This window comes from Nomascus leucogenys, chromosome 1a, assembly GCF_006542625.1.
Source record: "Nomascus leucogenys isolate Asia chromosome 1a, Asia_NLE_v1, whole genome shotgun sequence".
In the NCBI taxonomy this organism is placed as follows: domain Eukaryota; kingdom Metazoa; phylum Chordata; class Mammalia; order Primates; family Hylobatidae; genus Nomascus; species Nomascus leucogenys.
Window position 1 is genome coordinate 84,816,982 of NC_044381.1, and position 25,893 is coordinate 84,842,874.

Below are 25,893 nucleotides of genomic sequence, written 5' to 3' on the forward strand. Positions count from 1 at the left end.
TGGGAAAAGGATATGCTGGACTCCATTATTTTTGCAGCTTCTTGTGAGACTGTAATAATTTCGAAATAAAAAGTTTTAAGTAAAGCGACAACAATATCTTCAATCTCATAAGCAAGAAGAGAGCAGGGTTTGCTTTTTTGGAGGCAAAGAAAATAGTTTTCAATGCAGTTCCACCATCTATATTAACGAGGATAAACATGAAATGGCAGTTTCAGGCACACTTTGGTAGCCAGGCTTACATTCAGTTGCAGATGATAATCAAAAGCCAATATTGACTAAGTAATGGATGTATACTATAGAGGTAAAATTTCAGAGCATGTGAAATACGCTGTGCCTCTGCTTATTCTTCAGAGGGTAGTTGAGTGGGGGCACATTGACCAGTGCCCAAATATTGAATCACGTGTCTCTCACCCTGGGACTGTCTGGTAGGAAAAGAGGTCCCTTACCTCAGCAGATTTGGACACGCCACCAATGCCTGAAGTATGTCTTCTACCCTCTTTGGGATATCCCCTTGTCCCTCCTGTAGCTGAGGTACACATGCCTGTGCCAGCTCCCATTCTCCCCTCCGCAGGCATTCGCAGAAAAATCCAAAAAGCTGCTTCTGCGAAGCAGCTTCCTCTTTTCCAAACGGATGATTCATTTTCCCAGCACAGAGTGCAGGGAGATACAAAGAAATGAGTTATGCCGAACACATTCTCAATGTTCTCATTCGCGGAGTATCTCCTAGAAACAACACAACGCCAGTGAGAAGAAACAGAAGGCACTGCATTAAGACAAAGCAGCAACTGCTGGTCCGCCTGGGAAAGGCGGGACTTGCTTGCCTGAGTATCGTTTTAAGTTTAATTTCCCACGTTAGTTTTTGAAAACACTTTCTTCAAGGGGTGGATCCCATCTCTTCACGCGGATTCCTATATTTAATAATATTAATAGTCATATTTGCTCCGGGCGCAGACCCATAACTCTACGTCCGTATTCCCTACTGAACGTTATGCCCAGTCTTGACTCCAAATCCCCAGGTGGTCGCCTCCTCAAGAATGAGAAATTCAGCAGGAACCTCCCTAGTTTGAGCCCTCTGTTAAGGCAGAGGATTGACGATAAGGAGACGAATCTGTATCATAAGTGGAAAGCAGTGTGGGGGTGGGCCGCAGGGACGCTCTCTGCGGGGGTCGTGGAGAGGGGCCCCTCCCTCTCAGGGGTGTCTTACACTCACCTGCTCCCGGCGCCCAAAGCGATAGAGCTCTCAGCGCAGCCATGTTTGAGCCCAGTCAGGTGACAGAACCCACTCCGAACAGCGGTGGTGGGGGTGGTGACAAAGACTGAAAGCCCCACTCCTATTGGCTCAAGGCACGGAAGATGAAAATTAAGTGCCATATTTGTTTGAGTCACGTGACGCCACCTCTCCGGGAGTAGGGAAAGCTAGAAAGCTCGGAAAGAGGAAATCAGCTACCTGGCTGCGGACCATCTCCCTCAATTGTGACAGCTCCGGCGCTCATTACTTTCAGTTCTGCATTCGGCCGAGCAGGTGGCAGGAACTGTGACCCTGGATTTTTTTTTTTCTTCCACTCTCTTATCTCCTTAACACGTGAAGTCAACATTTATTGAACGCCAAACAGTGATGGTGTTTTGCCAGGCGCGGGGGATAGATACCCGGAGCTAGGAGAACTGGGTTCTCCTCCATTATTATTCTATCTACTGGGCTCTTTTGTTCCGGAACTCTGCGGTCTGAATTTCCATATTCTTCTGCTTCACTCCATTCATTTATTTGCACATTTACCCTACAACTGTTAATTGAACGGTGTGCTAGGCTTTATTTTATTTTTTTTAGAGACAGAGTCTCTCTCTGTCGCTGGAGTGCGGTGGTGTGATCTCGGCTCATGGCAGCCTCGAACTTCCTGGATCAAGTAATTCTTCAGCCTCAGCCTTCCTGTAGTAGCTGGGACTAGAGGCGTGCGCCACTACACCGGGCTTAGTCCCTATTCTCTAAGTTGAGTAAATGGAGGTCCTTCTTCTCAAGGGAGATGCAGGCCAAAAATTAGGATACGGTGGGCTAAATTATAAGACAGAAGTATGCATAAGAGATCAGAGAGCAAAGAATGAGCAAAGGCTTTTTCGCAAACAAAGTAATCTGAAACCAAGTCTTTTTTTTTTTTTGAGACAGTCTCGCTCTGTCGCCCAGGCTGGAGTGAAATGGCGCGATCTCGGCTCACTGCAACCTCCGCCTCCCAGGTTTAAGCGATTCTCCAGCCTCAGCCTCACTGAGTAGCTGGGATAAGCGATTCTTCTGCCTCAGCCTCACTGAGTAGCTGGGATTTACAGGCGCGCGCCACCACACCCAGCTAATTTTTGTATTTTTAATAGAGACAGGGTTTCACCATGTTGGCCAGGCTGGTGTCGAACTCCTGACTTAAGGTGATCCGCCCACCTTGGCCTCCCAACAGGCGTGAGCCACCGTTCCCGGCCTGAAACCAGCTATTAAAGTAACGGCTTATTAGGTTTCCTCACCACAGCTGCCTTACACCAAGCTTTTTGTTTGGTTTCCCTGGTGTGCTTTAATCACAGACTCTCAGCTTTCCTCAGTATGTGTTTCAGGTTTAGTAATTTCATTCAGCATTTCCCAAACTATTTAATCACCAAAGGGTGGTGAAAAGAGCAAATTAAAACAAACAGAACGCTTTCTTCCAAAAACTCTTCTGTAATTGGTGGATTGTCCTCGATTCCTGAGAAAACTAACATGCCTCTCTGGCCCATTAAGGTTTTTTTTTTTTTTTTTTTTTTTTTTTTTTTTTTTTTTTTTTGAGGCAATGTCTGGCTCCTCTCACCTCAGCTTCCCAAGTAGCTGGGATCATCACAGGTGCCTGCCACCACGTCCGGCTAATTTTTGTATGTTTAGTAGAGGCGGGGTTTCGCCGTGTTGGCCAGGCTGGTTTCCAAATCCTGAGCTCAAGTGATCTGCCCGCCTCAGCATCCCGAAGTGAAACGGCCTTTGTAAAATTATAACTGAGGAAATTATGACAGTGGAAGAAATCAGACCTAACCGACGCTATCTTGCTTCTAACTGTTAAGCTGTCCTTGCTCATTCCTGGGCATAGGCTGAACTAACTTTGGGAAGGAATTCAGTTCATGGTTTGACTCTGAAACAAAATTGATAACAGCCCTTTCCGAAAAGACCCACTTCTTTTCTGGGGACCAGTCTGCGTTTGCAGGACTAACAAATTAGCTACAAGTTTAGAAATTACTGTTTAGGGGTCAAGCAGCCTCTGGCTCCAAGAGTCTGAACCTCCCCAAATTGCTCCTGGGGGTGACATCACTATTGTAAGCCCTAAGATCAGTGCTTGAGATATTTTGCAGACCCTGCACTCGATGGATCAGCTGACACCACTCAGACCAGTAATCTGGCCCAACCAGTTTTGCGATCACACCCAGGAACAGAAGACATTAAGAAAACCTCACTTCGACCCCTTACGATTCCATCTCCAACCTGACCAATTAGCACTTCTCACTTCCTAAGCCCCTACCAGCCAAATTATTGGTAAAAACTCCGATCCCCAAATGCTTGGAACAACTGATTTGAGTAACAATAAAACTCCAGTCTTCCGCACAGCTGGCTCTGCGTGAATTATTCTTTCTCCATTGCAATTCCCCTATCCTGATAAATCGGTTCTGTCTGGGCAGCCGGCAAGGTGAACCCATCGGGCAGTTTCAAAAGTGCTGGGATTACAGGCATGAGCCACCGCGCCCGGCCTATTTTTTGTATTTTTTGTAGAGGCGGAGGGGTGAGGGAGGGTGTCTCACTATATTGCCAAGGCTGGTCTCGAACTCCCGGGCTCAATTGATCCTCCCGCCTGGGTCTCCCAAAGTGCTGAAGTTACAGGCGTGAGCCACTGCGCCTGGCCCCTTTAAGCCATTTTTAAAAGTGATGATACACGAAAAAAATGATTTCCGGGGCCGAGAGCGGTGGCTCACGCCTGTAATCCCAGCGCTTTGGGAGGCCGAGGCGGGTGGATCACGAGGTCAGGAAATCGAGACCATCCTGGCTAACACGGTGAAACCCTGTCTCTACTAAAAATACAAAAAAATTAGCCGGGCGTGGTGGTGGGCGCCTGTAGTCCCAGCTACTAGGGAGGTTGAGGCAGGAGAATGGCGTGAACCTGGGAGGCGGAGCTTGCAGTGAGCCGAGATCGCGCCACTGCACTCCAGCTTGGGCGACAGAGCGAGACCCCGTCTCAAAAAAAAAAAAAAAAGAAAAATTTCCAAACAGGGTGTTCCCTTGTTTCACATTCTTTTTGGTGATGGTCCTCCAACAGATTTTGATAATCACTGTATTGAGAAACTGGTTCAGATTCGATCTGTTATGCTGATCACAGTATTAACTACAATCCCCAGCAAGCCGCGGAGCCAACCTGGGCCTCTGCCGGCCTCTGATTGGATACAGTAGCCAGAATGACGACCCAATCAGTGCTTCGGTTGTTGCTTTGCGGCGTTTTCCGCGGGGAATCTGTGTGAAGGGTGGGGAGACTTGAAAGTTGGATGCTGCAGACCCGGTACTGGAAAGTTTCATGTGGGGTGCCGTTGTGGGGAATTGGGGTTCGCTCATTATTTCCTGCTCCTTCCCTAGGTCCGTGGGTTTCGATATTGGGGGAGCGGAGATTTTCTCTTGGGTGCTGGTCACGCCCCCTTAAGACTCGGGATCGTCACTAAGAACCCCGCTGTGAATTGGGGGAGCTTCGGGCCTTCTTTTGGTGGGGAATGCTTGGAAGCTGCTCACTGTTGGAAAAAGCTCTTTTTAGGGGATTCTGGGTGATGTTTCCGCCTGTTGATGCCCATCTTCCTCCCCAGCCCCTTCCCGCTTCAGGCAGCCTGTCATTAGGGGAAGTTGAGGGACTGTCCCACTTCAGGTGGTGTTGGAGAGCGTGGAATCTGGAGTCCGGTCCCTGAATTCGAATGCGAGCTTCACACCAATTGTCAGCTGTTTAACTTTGCCCAAGTTTCTCAACTAGTTGCCTCAGTATCCTTATCTGTAAAGTGAGGTAAAATATCCGAAGCCTTTCGAACAGTGTGGCACGTAATAAGGGCTCAATAAATATTAGCTAATATTGTTCCTAGACAGTTGTTGAACATCTAACATGAAGAATTTTATTTTCTTGGTGGTAAGGAGGACAGGGTTCATTCTCCAGGGTTGACGGTCTCCCCTCATGTGCAATACACATACGTGCGTTCGCGCACACATACACCGCAGGAATTTACGTGCTCTGGTGGGGCAAACAAACTTGCAAGCCATAATAGTATTTTGATAAGATTATCGAATAGATGTGTAGGAAGTTGATGAGAACATTGGAGAGGAAAAGACTTGACTCTGGGGAAGGTTTTGCGGAGGGAAGTCAGGGAGACAGGATGCATGACCTACCAATACACATACCATCTGGCTGGAGGGCAGATCATGTGAGAGTCATTAAATGATGATTGCTGACCTTAAGTACTATGTGCCAGGCACTCCCCGAGTCCTTTAACCTCCACTACAGTCATATGAAGTAGTAAATTCATATGACCGTAAAACAAGAGTTTTAAGGAAATTAAGACACTGAGAGGTGAAGTAACTGCCAGGAAGGATAGGAACTGAGTGTTGCAATGTGATGTATGAGTGAGAAGGAAGTGAGGAACCAATTTTTGATGTTTTTCTATGCGACCCTGAGAAGTTTGGAATTTATCCTGTGGTCTACCAGTCCCATGGGAAGTGTTAAAGGATAAGCGTGACTTTTTAGGAAGCTACTCAGGGCAGGATTGTGACACTGATCTGACTTTTGCAGGCGAATTTGGGGCTTCTTCCTGTCTGCTCCCATAGCACTTTTAAATAGCAAGTGTAATATTTACTGCATGGCTGTAGTTATTTATGTGTACCTCTCTTTTCATCTCAACTATGAGTATTCAAAGGGGAGGGAATATGCTTAAATGATTCTTGTACCCCAGACCTCAGCAGGGTGTGTGTTTAAATGCCTGTGGAAGGAGTGAATTAAGGAACAAATGAATGGAGTGGCCAGAAACAATATGCAATAGTCCAGGCAAGTGATGGGAGTGGCCCTATTAAGGCAGAAATGGCAGAATTGGTTGTTGTTAAAGTCCCTATAGTTTAGGATTTATAGTTTTTTGTTTGTTTGTTTTTTGTTTTTGATAGGGTCTCAGTCTGTTCCCCAGGCTAGAGTGCAGTGGCATGATCACAGCTCACTGCAGGCTCGACCTCCTGGGCTCAGGCGATCCTCTCATCTCAGCCTCCTGGGTAGCTAGGACTACTATAGATGTGCGGCACAATGCCCTGCTAATTTTTGTATTTTTTTGTAGAGACAGGTTCTCTCTATGTTACCCAGGCGGGTGTCAAACTCCTGGGCTCAAGCAATTTGCCTGCCTTGTGCTTCCAAAGTGCTGGGATTATAGGCGTGAGCCACCTCGTGTAGCCTATAGTTCTTTTCTTTCTTCTTCTTCTTTTTTTTTTTAAATTGAGTTTATCAGTCTAAATGGTGTCATGACCTGAAACTACCTGATCTGAAAAGACACTAGGCAATGTTATAGCAGGTATCACTTGGTTTTCTACTGGGGGAAACAAGTCAATGCTAACAAATTCCCATAGAGAGAAATGAGGAGGATGTATTTTGTGTTTGTGAGAGGTGTGTGTGTATGTATATTGTGTGTGTGTGTGTGTGTGTGTGTGAGAGAGAGATTGATTCAGTCTGATTCAGAGAATTTAGGTGTTAAACAGAAATTTGGGCCATGGTATTGGAAATAAACAAATATGTACATTCTCAGTATACATATATTTTCATTCCAAAATGTTACTTCTTTTCTGATAACTATATTGCTTTATTCCTTGGATCCATGAAGAGTTCCTGTTTCAGTTCTTTCCAGAGGATACTTCTTTACCATCTCAATGAGATATACAGCTTCTCCTTTGTATGCATTAAGAGATTCACAGTAATTCTTTTTTAGCTCTGTGAAGATAAACCTTTCATGAGCCTCATTTACCCCTAGCAAGGTACAATAGTGAAATTTAACTGCATGTGAGACTATAAGCAGCTAGTGTAGTAAAGAACATTTTGGGCCAGGCCTGATCACTCATGCCTGTAATCCCAGCACTTTAGGAAGTCAAGGCGAGAGGATCACTTGAGCCCGGGAGTTCGAGACCAGCTTGGGCAACATGGCAAAACCCTGTCTCTACAAAAAATACAAAAATTGGGCAGGCATGGTGGCGACCCTGTCTCTACAAAAAATACAAAAATTAGCCAGACATGGTGGTGCACACTTGTGGTCCCAGCTACTTGGGAGGCTGAGGTAGGAGGATTGCTTGAGCCCAGGAGGGGGAGGTTGCAGTGAGCCAAGATCGAGCCACGGCACTCCAGCTGGGGTGACAGAGCCAGACCTGTCTCTCTCTCTCTCTCTCTCTCTATATATGTATAAAATATATATATATAAAATATATATATAATATATATATATATTATATATTATATATGAAATATATATTATATATATTATATTATATATATTATATATTATATATATTATATAATATATAATATATATTATATATTATATATAATATATATTATATATTATATATAAAAAATATATAATATATATTATATATAATATATATTATATATAATATATATAATATATATTATATATTATATATAATATATATAATATATATTATATATAAAAAATATATAATATATATTATATATATATAAAATATATATAATATATATATTTAAAAAGAACATTTTACTACTGCAGTGATAAAATCTCATTAGATTCAGAAGGTGTGTTCTGACTCCTAGAAAAAGGAAGAGTTAAATATGATTATGGACTTGGAGTAGAGTGTAATGGTTAAGAGGATAGGTTTCAGAATCAGACTGCCTGGGTTCAAATTCTGGATCAGTCATTTATGTTTTCTGGCGACAATGGACTAGCTAACTTTTCCAGGCTTTAGTTTTCTCATATGTAAAAAAGGGGCTAATAATCTACTTTCCTTCTAGGGCTGTTGAGAAGATTAAATGTGATAATTTAGATAAGTTTTGGAACAGTGCCTGGTATGTGGTAGGTGCTCAATAAATATACCTATTGCTGTTACAGTGCAATGTAAATTGTTACAGTGCAATAGACTTTCTAGTAGTTCTGTTTGGAAATATGCCTTGAAAGTTAATTACATTTTCAAATAAAATTTATACATGTATTGAACATTTTAAGATGCTCTACAAATGTGAAGTGGTACTATATTCATGTAGTAAATATCAAATAATTGTGTGAAATTATATTTGAGGTTGCCTTGTTTCTCTGTGTGCCTGTTTGGCAGACAATTGTCTCTCCTATTTAAAACATTTAAGAAGGTTCTATAGTATTCCTTTATCAGTAATATTTTTAACACAATATGTTTCATTTTGCATATGGAGAAACTTGAGGAATTTTAAATTTTGTTTTGGATAGTCTATTCACTATCACTTACGTTATATTCTGTTGTTTTTTTCATGGTTCTTCTTTTCTTTGCTGGATCTGGAGACATGGGTAGCAAGAAACTAAAACGAGTGGGTTTATCACAAGAGCTGTGTGACCGTCTGAGTAGACATCAGATCCTTACCTGTCAGGTAAATTTTATTTAACATTTTTATTGAGAAGTTTTATGCACAAGTTAACTTTATACCTTAATACCTCTTAAACTTGAAATATGAAAATGTAGGCTTACAAAAAAAAAAGATAAATGATGGTGCTTTTCCATAGGCTAATTGTAAATATCAAGCCTCCTTGGGTGCATTTCCAATTGCGATTTCATTTACCCAAATTTAGTATTTTTGCATTTTGAGGGGAGAGTGGTCATGGCATACAGTGAAGTAACAGCTTTACTGTTTTATAGTTACATGAGAAATAGGACTCAAATGAGGAGATACTATTCAACATGTATCATTTCTCTTAAAAGCAAAAGAATTTAATAGACCATTTTCTTATTGATGGAGCATGAGAAATATATAGAGCAGATCTTGCATTTTTAAGTAACGTGGTGAAGCAAATCCTCCTTAGCAGGGTAAATAAGTTTTAAAAGTTTTGGTTGGTTGTTTTTGTTCTTTGTTGTTTTTGAGACTAGGTTCTCATGTTACCCCAGCTGATTTTGAACTCCTAGCCTTAAGCAATCCTCCAGCCTCAACTCCCAGCTAGCTGGGATTACAGGCACACACCACTGTGCCTGGCTAGATTTAAGGTTTTGTCTTAGGATTTTATCCTTTGTTTGTTTGTTTGTTTAGAGTCAGTGTCTCACTCTGTTGCCCAGGCTGGAGTACAGTGGTGCCATCTCAGCTCACTGCAATCTCCTCCTCCCCGGTTCAAGTGATTCTCCTGCTTCCACCTCCTGAGTAGCTGGGATTACACGCACATGCCACCACGCCCGGCTAATTTTTGTATTTTTAGTAGAAACGGTGTTTCACCATGTTGGCAAGGCTACTCTCAGATTCCTGATCTCAAGTGATCCGCCTCCCTCAGCCTCCCAAAGTGCTAGCATTACAGACATGAGCCACCGTGCCTGGCCTGATTTTATCTTTAATAAGACATTTTCACAGAGCATCCTGCAATTTTTTTTTTTTGAATTGCTTTCTGTGTTAAAGATAACTTCGGTTCCTTTGTTATACATTTACTTATTCACATATTTATACTCGGAAACATTCTTAAAAGTATGAAATTTGTTATTTCATCCTATAGTCAGTTTTATTCTTTTTCAACTATGAAATATTATCTCTGAGTGAACTTCTAGCTTAGAAAGAAACTCCTTCAGCTGGGCACGGTGGCTCACACCTGTAATCCCAGCACTTTGGGAGGCCGAGGTGGGCAGATCGTGAGGTCAGGAGTTCGAGACCAGCCTGGCCAATATGGTGAAATCCTGTCTCTACTAAAAATAAAAAAAATTAGCCAGGCATGGTAGTGAGCGCCTGTAGTCCCAGCTACTCAGGAGTCTAAGGCAGAAGAATCACTTTAACTCCGGGAGGTGGAGGTTGCAGTGAGCCGAGATCGTGTCACTGTACTCTAGCCTGGGCGACAGAGCAAAACTCTTGTCTCAAAAAAAAAAAAAAAAAAAGAAAGAAAGAAACTCTTTCAACCTGACACTTTCTGGGCATATATTTATACCCAAATTCTTTTTGGCACAAGTGTAGCGCTCATACACACCTGGATTGGATGCTGGTGCTATGTGATATTATTTGGTGTATCCTCTGGTGTATGCCAACTAAACAGGATAATTAGAAGATAAGTTTGTGTCATTACAACTTTTAGTTAAGTCATATTTATGGGGAAAATACTATAATGAATGTATAAATCTTTGATCTGCGATAAATTACACTTTTGTCTACATAAGCAGTATCAATTGAAGGTTTCCTTTTAACTCTAGTATCTTTGTTACACACATATGTTTAAAATACTCTCTTTATGTTTCTTTAGGACTTTTTATGTCTTTCCCCACTGGAGCTTATGAAAGTGACTGGTCTGAGTTATCGAGGTGTCCATGAACTTCTATGTATGGTCAGCAGGGCCTGTGCCCCAAAGATGCAAACGGTATATTTATATTTTATTATGATTTGATTATGAATGATTCCTCATCTCATTAAACATGTTTTTTTAGGGATGAGGCACCTGCAGAAATAGAGATGAGTACCTCAAAAATACTGAGTTTTCTACCATAGAAGTTAGTTCTCTAAGGAAAATACATGTGAAAATTTTTTTTTTTCCATTTTGAGACGCTCTGTTGCCCAGGCTGGAATGCAGTTGCATGATCTCGGCTCACTGTAGCCTCTGCCTCCTGGGTTCAAGCGATTCTCCTGCCTTAGCCTCCTGAGTTCAAGCGATTCTCCTGCGTCAGCCTCCTGAGTAGCTGGGATTACAGGCACGGTGCTACCAAGCCAGCTTATTTTTGTATTATTAGTAGAGCTGGGATTTCACCTTATTGGCCAGGCTGGTCTCAAACTTCTGACCTCAAGTGATCTGCTTGCGTCGACCTCCCAAAGTCCTGGGATTACAGGCATGAGCCACCGTGCCTAGCCTATATGTGAAAAATTTATGTCGTTTATAAACTCATGGGAGACAATTTCTAAATATGGGAATTAGGGAGCAACAGAAAGTGTTTATTTTTTTTCTGTAGCCAATAGCAGTAGTTCAAAAGGTCATCTTTCTCTGATTGATTAGGTAGTATTTGAGGGCCTCATAGTTAAATTATAATCTTAATTTTAGAATGCCCCTTTCTTTGATATACTGACCTTTACCATCATCACTTGCTCTAGATCATAAAGTACACATAATTGTACTTATACTTGCTTATTGATTGAATAAAAGGTAATTAAAAATTTATCCTTTACTCTTAAGAAAATTTGAAGTCTTTTACAAAAGCCCTCATCAAATTGTACATTTTTTCAGACTTTTTGTGTCATGACTGTAGCTTTTCAAAATGTAGATTTGGAGCATGATAGAAATATCTTGTTTTCTCACAGTAAAAGTTTCCTAAAATTCTGTTCAGTGCTTTGCAAATGTATTTATTTATGTGGACTGTAAGTTTCTTACCTTACTACCTTATATTGAAATTTACTGAACACTGAACAATGAAGTACAATTCTCTGAAGAAGGGGAGAAGGAAGGAACGTTAGTGTCATTGGAAACTTCTAAAAACAATGAACAGATATTTGAACAACAGATATTTTCTTTCTTTCTTTTTTTTTTTTTTTTTGAGATGAGGTCTCGCTCTGTGGCTCTGGCTGGAGTATAGTGGTGTGATCTTGGCTCAGTGCAGCCTCTGCCTCTGGGCTCAAGCCATCCTCCCACCTCAGCCTCCCGAGTGGCTGGGACTACAGGTGCACACTACCATGCCCAACTAAGTTTTGTGTTTTTTGTAGAGATGGGGTTTTGCCACATAGCCTAGACTGTTCTTGAACTTATGAGCTCAAGTGATCCTCCCGCCTCGGCCTCCCCAAGTGCTGGAATTATAGGCATCAGCCACTGTGCCTGGCCAAACAACAGATATTTTCTTTTGTTCAGATTTAGCCTGTGATCTGAGGAAAATATTTTAAAGACAGGGTAGTCAGAAGGAGAATCAGAATTGGAGTTAGAAATTGGCATTAGTCTTAGCTTTATCATGATTTCATTGCTTGAACAGCTTTCTTTGTTTTATGGGAGAAAACAGAAGTTAAAATACTATGCAATGATTCTGTGACTAGATTCAGATTAACTGGTTATTATTTTGAAGGTTGTAAAGCACCAGAAAAACCTTTAATTTGTCATCTGTCATTCTAATTGGTCAATATCCATGGCATATTTTTCGTTAATAAATAGAGAGCATGGTCCCGAAATTCAACTTTAAATTCTGCTTCCATCACTACCTTCAGCTGCCATCTTAATACAATTCCAAATACAGTTCAAGAAGCCATCTTTCTCCTATGGTTTACATTCATTCTTGTAGCATTCTTTATATTTCAGCACTGCCTTAAACATTGGCTTAGGTTTTTTTTTTTTTCCAACTTTTATTGTAAGTTCCAGGGTACATGTGCAGGATGTACAGGTTTGTTACATAGGTAAATGTGTGCCATGGTGGTTTGCTGTACAGATCATCCTATCACCTAGATATTAAGCTCAGCATCCGTTAGCTATTCTTCCTGAAGCTCTCCCTCTCCCCCACAACCTCCAACAGGCCCCAGTGTGTGTTGTTCCCTTCCATGTGTCCATGTGTTCTTATCGTTCAGCTCCCGCTTGTAAGTGAGAACACACAGTTTTTAGTTTTCTGTTCTTGCATTAGTTTGCTGAGGATGATGGCTTCCAGCTCCATCCATGTCCCTGCAAAGGACATAATCTCATTCCTTTTTATGGCTGCACAGTATTCCATTGTGTATACATACCACATTTTCTTTATTCGGTCTATCATTGATGGGCATTTGGGTTGATTTCATGTCTTTGCTATTGTGAATAGTGATGCAATGAACATATGTGTGCATGTATATTTATAATAGAATGATTTGTATTCCTTTGGGTATATACCCAGTAATGGCATTGCTGGGTCAAATGGTATTTCTGCCTCTAGGTCTTTGAGGAATTGCCACACTGTCTTCCATGATGGTTGAATTAATTTACACTCCCACCAACAGTGTAAAAGCATTCCTATTAGTCTGCAACCTTGCCAGCATCTGTTGTTTCTTGACTTTTTAGTAATTGCCATTCTGATTGGTGTGAGATGGTATCTCATTGTGGTTTTGATGTCCATTTCTCTAATGATCAGTGATGTTGAGCTTTTTTTTATATGTTTGTTGGCCGCATGAATGTCTTCTTTTGAAAAGTATCTGTTCATGTCCTTAGCCCACTTTGTAATGGGGTTGTTTGGTTTTTTTTTCTTGTAAATTTGTTTAAGTTCCTTATAGAGTCTGGATATTAGACCTTTGTCAGATGGATAGATTGAAAAAATTTTCTCCCATTTTCTACCATGATAGTTTCTTTTGCTATGCAGAAGCTCTTTAGTTTAATTAGATCCCATTTGTCAATTTTGCTTTTGTTCCAATTGCTTTTGGCATTTTCGTCATGATATCTTTGCTTGTGCCTATGTTCTGAATGGTATTGCCTGGATTTTCTTCTAGGTTTTGTTTTTTTTTCCTATAGTTTTGGGTTTTACATTCAAGTCTTCAATCCATTTTGAGTCAATTTTTGTGTAAAGTGTAAGGAAGGGGTCCAGTTTCAGTTTCCTGCATATGGCTAGCCAGTTCTCCTAGCATCATTTGTTAATCCTTTCCCCATTGCTTGTTTTTGTCAGGTTTGTTGAAGATCAGATGGTTGTAGGTGTACGGTCTTATTTCTGAGTTCTTTATTCTGTTCCATTGGTCTATGTGTCTGTTTTTGTATCAGTACCATGCTCTTTTGGTTACTAGAGCCTTGTAGTATAGTTTGAAGTTGGGTAGCATGATGCCTGCAGCTTCATTCTTTTTGCTTAGGATTGTCTTGGCTATACAGGCTCCTTTTTGGTTTCATATGAATTTTAAAATAGTTTTTTAAAATTCTGTGAGGAATGTCAATGGTAGTTTAATGGGAATAGCATTGAATCTATAAATTACTTTGGGCAATATGGCCATTTTCATGATACTGATTCTTCCTATCCATGAGCATGGAATGTTTTTCCATTTGTTTGTGTCCTCTCTGATTTCTTGGAGCAGTGGTTTGTAGTTCTCCTTGAAGAGGTCCTTCACATCCCTTGTTAGCTGTATTGCTAGGTATTTTATTTTATTTTATTTTATTTTATTTTATTTTTTTGAGACAGAGTCTTGCCCTGTCGCCGAGGCTGGAGTGCAGTGGCGCAATCTCGGCTCACTGCAAGCTCCGCCTCCTGGGTTCATGCCATTCTCCTGCCTCAGCCTCCCACATAGCTGGGACTACAGGCGCCCACCTCCATGCCCGGCTAATTTTTTGTATTTTTGGTAGAGACGGGGTTTCACCGTGTTAGCCAGGATGGTCTAGATCTCCTGACCTCATCATCCGCCCGCCTTGGCCTCCTAAATTGCTGGGATTACAGGCGTGAGCCACCATGCCGGCCCAGTATTTTATTTTCTTTGTAGCAATTGTGAATGGGAGTTCATTCATAATTTGGCTCTCTGCTTTCCTGTTGTTGGTGCGTTGGCTTAGTTTTAGTTCATTTCTTCAGGAAATTTTTTTTGCTCATTTATTCAATCATTTATTCTCTTGGCCTGTATTTACTGAATGTCAAGCATGTATTAGGTACTTTGTCAGGCACTGAGGCTATCATGGTGAACAAGTTTATACAGTTCCAGCCCTCTTGTAGTTTACAGTCTAGTGGGGGAAGCCAGACATTATAATATTAATTCAGAAATAATTAGTTAATTACAATAGTGCTAAATCCTATGAAGGAAAAGCATAAGGGACTTTGAAACTTTATAAGGGACATTACTTAGTTTGGGGGGTCAGGAGGACCCTTCCAAGGAAGCAATACTTTAGCTAAAACATGAAAGATGAATAGGTGAGAGATAGGCAAAGGAGCTGGGAAGGGAGATGGGCAGGGAAGACTTACTGGGCATTGGGTATAACAGATGCAAAGGCCCTGGGAAGAGAAGGAGAATGGGGCTTGCGTGAGTGGGACATTACAGCGAAGAAGAGAGTGGTAAGAGATGAAGCCAGAGAAGTAAGCAGGAGTCAGATTATTAGGGCTTTGATTTGGACTTTATTCCAAGAGCAATGGAAACTCATAAAAGGGTATACTATAATATGTGTTTTAAAAAAAATCAGTCTTGGACATGGACAAGGGATTGAAAAGGAGCAAGAAAATATTCATGAAGATTAGTTAGGTACTATTACTGTATTACAAACAAAAAGTATGGTGACTTATATTATTAATGCAGAGGTTATAGTTTTGATTAATATGAGAGATATTTAGGAGGGATAATTTTTTTTTTTTTTTTGAGACAGAGTCTCACTCTGTTGCCCAGGCTGGAGTACAGTGGTGCAATCTTGGCTCACTGCAATCTCCACCTTCTGGGTTCCAGCAATTCTTGTGCCTAAGCCTCCTCAGTAGCTGGGACTACAGACATGCACCATCACACCTGGCTAAGTTTTGTATTTTTAGTAGAGATGGGGTTTGCCGTTGGCCAGGCTGGTCTCAAACTGCTGGCCTCAAGCAATCCACCCACCTCAGCCTCCCAGTGTTCTGGGATTACAGATGTGAGCCAGTGTGCTGAGCCTAGGAGAGAGAATTAATGGGATTTGGTGATTGTTTGGCTGAGGTGGTGGTGAAGTATAGGAAAATGTCAGAGATGATTCCCTGACTTTTGCTTTGAAAAGCTGAGTGGTACCATTTCCTGAAATCAGGAATACTGGAAGAGGAGCAGGTTTGAGGGAGGCAGATCATACATTCAATTTAGTACTTGTGTAATTTTTTTTTTTTTTGAGATGGAGTTTCGCTCTTTTCACCCAGGCTGGAGTGCAATGGCGAGATCTCGGCTCAGGCTCCCAGGTTCAAGCGATTCTCCTGTGTTAGCCTCTCGAGTAGCTGGCATTATAGGCACCCACCACCATGCCCGGTTAATTTTTTATAGTTTTAGTAGAGACAGGGTTTCAGCATGTTGGCCAGGGTGGTCTCGAACTCATGACCTCAGGTGATCCACCTGCCTCAGCCTCCCAAAGTGCTGGGATTACAAGCGTGAACCACCGCCCCCGGCCAGTACTTGTCTAATTTAAGATGTTTATAAAACATTTAGTGAAGATGGGAAGTAGGCAGTTAAATATATGGACCTGGACCTTGAAGGCGAGGCATGCACATGGGAGTCATTGGTGTAAATATGATAGTTAAAGCTATCGGAATGGATGAGTGATTGCCTATAAAGTGAAATAAAAAAATGACCTGAAGGGAGAGGGGCATGGGAAATGGATGAATGGTGATTGCCTATAAAGTGCATACAGTAAGACGATAAGTATACTTAACCCTGAAACCTGAGTGATGCCAACAGTTACAGGTCAGATTAGATGATAATGAGTCTGAGAAGAAGCAGCCACCAAGGTAGAAGAAAAATTGGTAATGTCATACCACAAAACTCTTCTTTGTCTCATTTATATACATACTACTTTTCTGAAGTTTTGTTCTGTTAGTTCATTTTGTTCCTCTTTTTGAGATAGAGTTTTGCTCTTGTTGCCCAGGCTGGAGTGCAGTGGCACGATCTTGGCTCACCGCAACCTCCGCCTCCCGGGTTCAAGCCATGATCCTGCCTCAACCTACTGAGTAACCGGGATTACAGGCATGTGCTACCATGCCCGGCTAATTTTTCCTTTTTTTGTATTTTTAGTAGAGATGGGGTTGCTCCGTGTTCGTCAGGCTGGTCTCGAACTCCCAACCTCAGGTGATACGCCCGCCTCGGCCTCCCAAAGTGCTGGGATTGCAGGCATGAGCCACCACGCCCAGTGGATTATTCTTTTTTTGACTTACCAAATCTATTATTTTAGAAATTACACTTAAAATTGCAAGTGAAGTGCTTTAATTTTGACAGATTGGGCTGCCTTTGCATGTTTGAGAAAGTATCCCCACATGCATCCACATTGCCCGATGATAGGTTATAGACAAAAATGTCTATGTAAGGATGCTGACTGAAATATTTCTTATATCAAAAAATTGGAAACAATAATAATAGTAAGGAAGGAGATAAATTATATTACATTTATGTTAGGTAATATTATGTAGGCACTAAAATCTTTGAAAAATATTTATTTATTTATTTATTTATTTTTATAGAGACAGGGTCTTGCTATGATGCCCAGGCTGGTCTTGAAATCTTGCCTGCAAGTGATCCTCCTGCCTTAGCCTCCCAAAGTGCTGGGATTACAGGCATGAGCCATCACGCCCAGCCAATAATTTTTAATAACAGAAGAAATGCCCAGGATATAAACGCTTAGTGAAAAAAGCAGGCTACAAAATTGTATATAGTATACATGCCAATTTTATAAAAATGACCGTTATAAAGGTATTTGGTGTATGTTGTTAATAATGGTTATCTCAGGATTGTGGAATTTTTTACTGACTTCTGTTTTCTTTAACTTTTTTTTTCCTTTCCAAATTTGCTTTAGATAAGTTATGTTCTTTAGGAAAAAAGCAGCAACAGTTCTTGTTTGTCCCCTTGCAGTAATATCTGGCAAATCTCTTAGTCTCAGTTTTTTTACCATTTGTGAAATGGAGATAATTATACCTGTGTGTAAATGAAATAATGTATGTAAAGTACTTAATACAGCACATAGTAGATGTGTAACAAATGTTCATTAGCTTCCTATCCTTGCCTTTTCCTTACTGTTCATGATTCCTGAATCACAGCAATATCTAAGAGGAGCTGATGTTATTTGCTCCATATCCTAGCATAGCGACTGGACAGTGCCCTGGAGCAGGCAAAACTAAACTGAAATGTAAAGCAGACCATTAACAAAGGGAGGTTGTCAAAAGCCCTTAAAAGAATAAAAGGAACATTAGAAAATAAACATCTTTTAAAAATCAGGTAAAATTTTAATATCCTAGAAGATTAATAAAAGTAATTTAAAAAACAATTTTCCTTATAGAGTATTAACTTTTGTAGTTCTAAATATATCAGAATGATCAAAACCAACAAATGAAATCACCAGAATTCTTTGTATAATTTCTTGTGGACAAACACAACACCAAGGATAAGAAAGGAGAATTTTGGGCCAGGTGCAGTGGCTCACACCTGTAATCCCAGCACTTTGGGAGGCCGAGGCGGTCTGGTCACTTGAGGGCGGGAGTTCAAGACCAGCCTGGCCAACATGGCAAAACCCCGTCTCTACTAAAAATACAAAAATTATTCGGGTCTGGTGGCAGGCACCTGTAATTCCAGTTACTTGGGAGGCTGAGGTGGGAGAATTGCTTGAACCCAGGAAGTGGAGGTTGTAGTGAGCTGAGATCGCATCACTGCACTCCAGCCCGGGTAACAGAGTGAGACTCTGTCTTGAACAAAAAAAAGGAGAATTTCAGAATTGTATTATATTGGAAAAACTTCAGATATGTAGTGTTTCTCCCCTTGTTCACAGGGAATATGTTTCAAGACCCTCAGTGGATGTTTGAAAATTTGGGTAGTACTAAACTATATGTATACTATGTTTTTTGGATCTGATAACTGAGGTGATAACTGAGATACTGACTAATGGGCAGGGAGTGTCTACAGTGTGTATACACTTGGCAAAGGGATGATTCACATCCAGGTGGGATGATGTGAGATTTCACCATGCTACTCAGAGCTGTGTGCAATTTAAAACTTATGAATTATTTCTGGAATTATCCATTTAATATTTTCAGATCAATGTTGACCAGGGGTAACTGAAACATGGGAAGTGAAACCGTGGATAAGGGGGACTGTTGTACTGTGTACCTGGCTTTAGATACAGTTGCTAGTACCAAAAGTTTTTATCCCCACTATTACCTTCTTCTAGCTACCATTATTTTTCTTTGGAATGACTGTAATGTCTTCCTGACAGATATCCCAGCTTCAAGCTGTTCTTCACAAACTAATCTGAGTATGTCTTTGAAATTATAATTTGTTTTATTAGTTTCCTGTAGCAGTTCTAATATAAATCACACCCTGGGTGGCTTCAGACAACAGAAATTTATTCTCTTACAGTTTTGGAGTTCAGAGGCTCAAAATTAAGGTGTAGGCAGAGCTGCATTCTCTCCAGAGGTTCTAGGGGATTATCCCTTCCTTGCCTCTTTCAGCTTTTGGTGGCCATTAGCATTCCTTGGCTTGTGGCTGCTTCTCTCTCTATACCATCTTCACATAACCTTTTCCTGTGTGTATTGAATTCCCTCTGCCTCTCTTTTATTAGTGTGGGTATTTAGGGTCCATCTGGATAATCCATGATTATCCCTTCATCTCAAGGTCTTTAACTTAATCACATCTGCAAACACTCATTTTGCAAATAAGGTAATATTCACAGACAGGTTCTGGAGATTTGATTTGGATATCCAGGGGTGGGGGTGGGGGGTCATTTCTCAGTCTACCACACCTTCCTTCACACTGTTCTTCACAAACGAACCTGAGTTTGAAATAACTTGTTCATGTCACTCCTTTTTGCATCTTCAACAGAGCTGTTTATGGTTAGGCCCTTGCTTACTTCTCTAGCCTCATTGCTTGCTGTGCTGCACCTACACTCCATCTTTCAACCATTCTAAATGAACTGTATATTTATAGTTTGTGTTAGTCCCTGTTTCCTCTCTTGCTTCTTGACCTTTCTTTGTACATTCTGTCCTCTTTGGCAGGAATAGTCACATTTCCTTTGCTTACCTAACAGCTCTTTCAGGTTTTAGCACAGGCATCCGGCAATTCCATTAAGTTTCCAAAATCTGTATCAGTTATACTTTCCCTATTACAGTATCTGTTATTAATTGTGTTGTAATTGCCTGGTTTCTAGTCCTAATGTCATAGGCCCTGGTTGACTTCATAAGACTGTGAGGGCAACGTCTCTTTCTGTTATGTCATATCCCCATAATCTAGCACAGTGCCTGGCACAGAGTAAATGTTTGTTGAACAAATAAAAAATAGAAGGGAAAAGGATGGATTAGGGTTAAAGTTGCTAAAATTTAGAGAATTAAAGTTGGTTTATGTTTTTGAATATATATAGAGGTTGAAAAAAAACTTAATCATTTTCTTGTTCAGGCTTATGGGATAAAAGCACAAAGGTCTGCTGATTTCTCACCAGCATTCTTATCTACTACCCTTTCTGCTTTGGACGAAGCCCTGCATGGTGGTGTGGCTTGTGGATCCCTCACAGAGGTAAAGGAAAAATTTTTCATACCTTCTTCCATTGACCTATAATCTTCAGAGCTAGGGAAAAAGTTTAGTTAAAAAACATAAATTATTTCTTGAACAGTAATCTGAATTAAATTGTAAGTACTTCAAGGATATGGTTCTCCACTCAGTACTTAGTGTGGTTGCTCTGCAAACAGAGGTGTTAAAAACAAAATCCTTGCTGACTGATTAAAATCTGCTTAGGTTGCTGTTTCATTGAATTAACTTAGAAAGTGATAAATATTGCTGGGTGTGTTTATATATGTATTTTATATATAATGCATACATATATGTTATATACATATATACATGCATACATATATTTATATGTACATACACATGTCACACATATGTAATATATACATATATATATGTACATACACATGTCACACATATGTAATATATACATATATACATGCATACATATATTTATATATACATACACATGTCACAATATGTAATATATACACATATGTCATATATGTAATATGTATGCACATAAATAACATTATATATTTTGTATATATGATTATATCATGCCTATAATCCCAGCACTTTGAGCAACAAGGCAAGACCCTGTCTTTACCAAAAAAAAAACCAAAAAAAAAAACCAAAAACCATTTAGCCATATGTGGTGGTGCATGCTTATGGTCCTAGCTACTCAGGAGGCTGACCTTGAGCCAGGGAGGTCAAGGCTGGAGTGAGCCATGGTCACACCACTGCATTCCAGCCTGGGTGACAGAGCAAGAGCCTGTCTCAAAAAAAAGAAAGTGGGAAATATTATGAAATAATATTATGAAACAATTGGGGGAATTAAAAAAGGATCACTATAAATTAGGAAGGACAATTTGAAATTTTATTAACATATGGAAAAATTATAGTATTAAACTAAAGTGAGCTGTTTTTACTTTCTGTTATAGATAAAATTTCTTCTAGGAAGTGATAGGTTGTTGGATTAATTAATACTGTTGCATAACAAATTATCCCAAAACTAAGTGGCTTGAAGCAATAAACATTGGTTATTTCTTAGTTTTTTTGCGAGTGGCTTAGCTCAGCATTGTTGGTGAGGGATGCAGTCATCTGAAGTTTGGTAGGGGCTGTAGGATCTGTTTCTGAGGGGCCCATTTATATGACTGGCAAATGGGTGCTGGTGGTTGGCAGGAGGCCACAGTGCCTCCCCAGGTAGGCTCTCCACAGGCTTCTTGAGTCTTATGACATGATGGCTGACTTCCCCCAGGTGAGTGGTCTCGAAGAAGGCAAGATGGAAGTGGTGATATCTTTGGCAACCTAGCTTTGGAAGTTACACACCACTACTTCTGCCACTTTTCGTCATTAGAAGTGAGTAATTAAGTCAAGCCTACATTTAAGGAAAGGGAAATTAGCCTCTACTTTTTTTTTTTTTTTGAGACAGAGTCTTGCTCTGTTGCTCAGGCTGGAGTGCAGTGGCACAATCTTGGCTCATTGCAACCTCTGTCTCCCAGGTTCAAGTGAGTAGCTGGGATTGCAGGCACACATCACCATGCCTGGCTAATTTTTGTATTTTTACTAGAGATGGGTTTCACCATGTTGTCCAGGCTGGTCTCGAACTCCTGACTTCAGGTGATCCATCCACCTGGGCCTCCCAAAGTGCTGGGATTACAGGTATGAGCCACTACATCTGGCCAACCTTTTGAAGGAAGAAGTGTCAGGAATTTGAGGACGTTTTAAAACCACTGCAGTTATTTTCCTTGAAAACTGCTTACAATGTGGTGACTTGATAGACAATGTTTATCAGTACACTCCTGAGGACTTCTTGCTTGAAAGTTCTAGGGACATAAATACTTTCAGGAAACTTCTAAACAAGACCACATTATTTTCTTACATTCTGATAGTCATAATTTAACTGTGGTTTTTTTTCCTTGGAGATAGGGACCCTGTTTTAGATACTATATTTTATTTCCTGTCTTCCAAGAGAGATTTAAAGATTTATGTGAACTACGCCTAGCAGATGCCTATTAAATAGTTGGTAAATACATGAGTGAATTAGTTATTAATAAAAATGCACACACACACACACACACACACACACACACACACACACACACCCTTCTTTTGGAATATACTGCCACCAGGTGGTGCCAGAATCATACGATTTTACATAAACTTTTTGGGCTGAAGTTCCACTTGCTTAAATAAGGTTTATTACAATAGTGATCCACAGTCATAACCTTACTTATTTAAATAGCAAAAACATTGAACTTAAGGAAGATTAACTGGGAAATTCTTTTTACTTTTTAAGTTTTAGAATAATTTTTAATACTTTTTCACTTAGCTTTTATTAATTATTTTTTAAAATCCAAACAGAAGTTACAAGCCTTTTAGGTATTTTGTTGTTATCTAATTGGCTGACTTGGAATAGGAATATAAATACTTTGACTCCCTAGTAGGGGCAGATTCTCTCCTTTCTGTTCTAGCTACAGGTAGGCTTCTTCAATCTTTTTTGTTTTTTGTTTTTCAACTGAGTATAGGGAGTATATCAATTTATCTTCAAACAGTTTTTTTTTGCTTTTATTACAATTTTTAATTGATACAATAATTGTATATATTTATGGGGTACAGTGTGATATTTTGATATGTGTGTACAATGTATAATGGTCAAATCAGGGTAATTGGCATATCCATCACTTCAAGCATTTATCATTTTTTTTGTGTGTTGAGAACATCCAAAAGCCCCTCTTCTAGCTATTTGAAAATATATAATAAATTGTTTTAAATTATAGTTCCCCTAAAGTGCTATAGCAAACTAAGACTTATTCCTCCTATCTTGCTGTAATTTTGTAACTGCTAACCAACCTTTGGCTGTCTGCCTCTAACCATCTCAGCCTCTAGTAACCACTATTCTACTCTCCACTTCTATGAGATCAATTTTTTTAGCTTCTACGTATGAGTGAGAACATACAATGTTTGTCTTTCTGTGTCTGACATTTTACTCAACATAATGACCTTCAGTTCCATCCATGTTGTTGCAGATGACAGAATCTCATTCTTTTTTAATGGCTGAAATAGTAGTCCATTGCATGTATGTACCACATATTTATCCATTTGTCTGTTGATGGACACTTAGGTTGATTCCATCTCTTGGGTACTGTGAATAGTGCTGCAATAAAAATGGGAGTGTAGATTGACATACTGATTTCATACTGTGTATCATACATGTACATGCACATACACACATGTGTAGGTAAGAGAGAGCTAGCAAAACGATAAAGTAAATTGGGCAAAATGTTAACAGTGGGTGGATGTGGGAAAAGAATGCATATATATATTCTGTATTCTGTTTTTATTTATTTTTAATTTATTTTTATTTTAAATTAAAAAAAAGATACATGGTCTAGCTGTGTCACCTAGGCTGGAGTGCAGTGGCACAACCATAGCTTAGTGCAGCTTCAAACTCCTGGGCTGAAGTGATCCTCCTTCCTCAGCCTCTCAAGTAGCTAGGACTACAGGTGTGTACCACCATGCCTGGCTAATTTTTTAAATCTTTTGTAGAGATGAGGGCTTGCTATGTTGCCCAGACTGGTCTTAAACTCCTGACCTCAAGTGATCCCTTCTGCCCTGGCCTCCCAAAGTGTTGGGATTACAGGTGTGAGCTACTGCGCCTGGCCTTCTGTTTTTATTAATACCATTTTCCTGTAAGTTTAAAATTATTTCTAGATAAAAAAGTTAAAAAAAAAAAACCTGTGATGTTTGCTGTAAGTAGATATCCTTGATCAGAAATAAGGAACTTTCCTTCATGTCCTAGCTAAAATACTAATTTGGTGTTACATTTTATCAAAAGCTTTTTTTTTCTGCATTGATTGAAATGATTATATTATTTTTCTTCTTTGGTCTAATAGCATGGTGAAAAACATTTAATAGATTTTTCTGATGTTAAACTACTATTGTGTTTTTGGGACAAGTTCAACTTGGTCATGATATATTATCTTTTTTTTATAAACTGTTGGATTCAGTTTGCTAATATTTAAGATTTTTCAATATTTAGGATGGATATTGAGCTTTAATTTTCCTTTTAGTAGTGTCTTTGTCTGAATTAGTATTTATCTTATACTAGTTTGGTAGAATGGATTATGGAATATCTCTTTAATATTCTGCAATAGTTTGCATATGATGGGAATTATTTGTTCCTTGAAGATTTGGTAGAACTTGTCTGAAAAATTGTCTGATCTTGATATTTTTCCTTCTGAGGAGATTTTTTAAAAATTCAATTCCTTTAATGATTATAGGACTACTCAGGTTTTCTATTTCTTCTTGATTAGTTTCAGTGAATGAGATTTTTAGGAATTTGTCCATTTTCTTTATGTTTTCAAATTTATTATAATAAAGTTATTCATTATAATCTTCCAGCTCTTAAATCTGGTTTTACATGTGGTTTTTGTCCCCCTTTCCATTTCTGATATTACTTGTTTTATTTCTCCCTCTCTTTTAAAAAAAATCTTGTCAGAGGTTTGAGTATGTATGTCATCGTTTTAAAGAACTCTGCATTTTGTTGTTCTTTGTTGGTCCTCTCTATTATTTCTTCATCTTCTACCTCCTTTATTTCTGCCATTTTCTTATTATCTCCTTTTATTTAATTTTTTTTGTGGGATTATTCTTTTTTTCTAACTTCTTAAATTGCATATTTAATCTATTAATTTTCAGTGTTTCTTTTTACTCTGACCTTTTAAGACTGTGAATTTTTCTTGAAGCGTTCTATTTTGATATATAGTATTTCCATTTTCATTCTGTTCTAAAAGTATTTAAACATTCCCATCACAATTGCTTCTTTGACTTATGTATCATTTGGAATTTTAAAATATCTAAATTAAGTAATTAAAAAATTATTTTAATTACATTATTAATCTAATTGCATTTTTGTCAGATAACTTTGCATGATATTGATTCTTTGAAGTTCCCTGAGACATCTTTCAAGGTTAAATATGTGATCAACTCTGATAAATGTTGCACGTGTGCTTGAAAAGAATGATTATTCTCTAGTAATTGGGTGCCCTATTTCATTTTAGGTTCAGGGGGTATATGTACAGGTTTGTTACATTGGTATATTCCGTGATGCTGAGGTTTGGGGTATGATTTATACCATCTCTCAGGTACTGAACATAGTCCTCAATAGGTAGTTTTTTTTAGCCTTTTCCCCCCTCCCTTCTTCCTCCTTCTAATAGTCTCCAGTGTTGATTGTTCCCATCTTTGTGTCCATGTATACCCAATGTTTAGCTCCCACTTACAAGTGAGAATATGCAGTCTTTGGTTTTCTGTTCCTGTGTTAATTCACTTAGGATAATGACCAAGAGCTGCATCCATGTTGCTGCAAAGGACATGGTTTTGTTCTTTTTATGGCTGTGTAGTATTCCATGGTATATATTTACCACATTTTCTTTATCTACTTTACCATGGATGGGCACTTAGGTTGATTCCATGTCTTTGCTATTGTGAATACTGTGGCAGTGAACATACGAGTGCATATGTCTTTTTGGTAGAGTAATTTATTTTCCTTTGGGTATATATCCAGCAATGAGATGGCTGGGTCAAA

The 25,893-nt window shown here is 39.5% G+C and overlaps 2 protein-coding genes across 10 annotated transcripts in view; one reads left to right on the forward strand and one right to left on the reverse strand.

Annotated features, from left to right (window-relative positions):
- ZFYVE26 (zinc finger FYVE-type containing 26) overlaps positions 1–1,290 on the reverse strand; it is a 69,557-nt gene extending 68,267 nt beyond the window's left edge. Inside the window, exons 1-2 of the mRNA XM_003263599.3 lie at positions 1,211–1,290; positions 447–723 (exon numbers count right to left, since the gene is read on the reverse strand). Coding sequence (XP_003263647.2) covers positions 447–640 — 194 coding nt within the window. The 5' untranslated portion in view covers positions 641–723; positions 1,211–1,290. The remainder of the gene's footprint in view (positions 1–446; positions 724–1,210) is intronic.
- A 3,176-nt stretch (positions 1,291–4,466) lies between these two features.
- Positions 4,467–25,893, forward strand: part of RAD51B (RAD51 paralog B) — a 915,086-nt gene continuing 893,659 nt past the window's right edge. For 8 of the 9 annotated variants that reach the window (XM_003263604.2, XM_030812462.1, XM_030812469.1 and 5 more), the window contains exons 1-4: positions 4,473–4,541; positions 8,548–8,633; positions 10,468–10,581; positions 20,199–20,315. In XM_003263604.2, coding sequence (XP_003263652.2) covers positions 8,550–8,633; positions 10,468–10,581; positions 20,199–20,315 — 315 coding nt within the window. In that variant the 5' untranslated portion in view covers positions 4,473–4,541; positions 8,548–8,549. Of the gene's footprint in view, positions 4,542–8,547; positions 8,634–10,467; positions 10,582–20,198; positions 20,316–25,893 lie in introns of all 9 variants that reach the window. The other variant, XM_030812482.1, reaches the window with a different exon arrangement.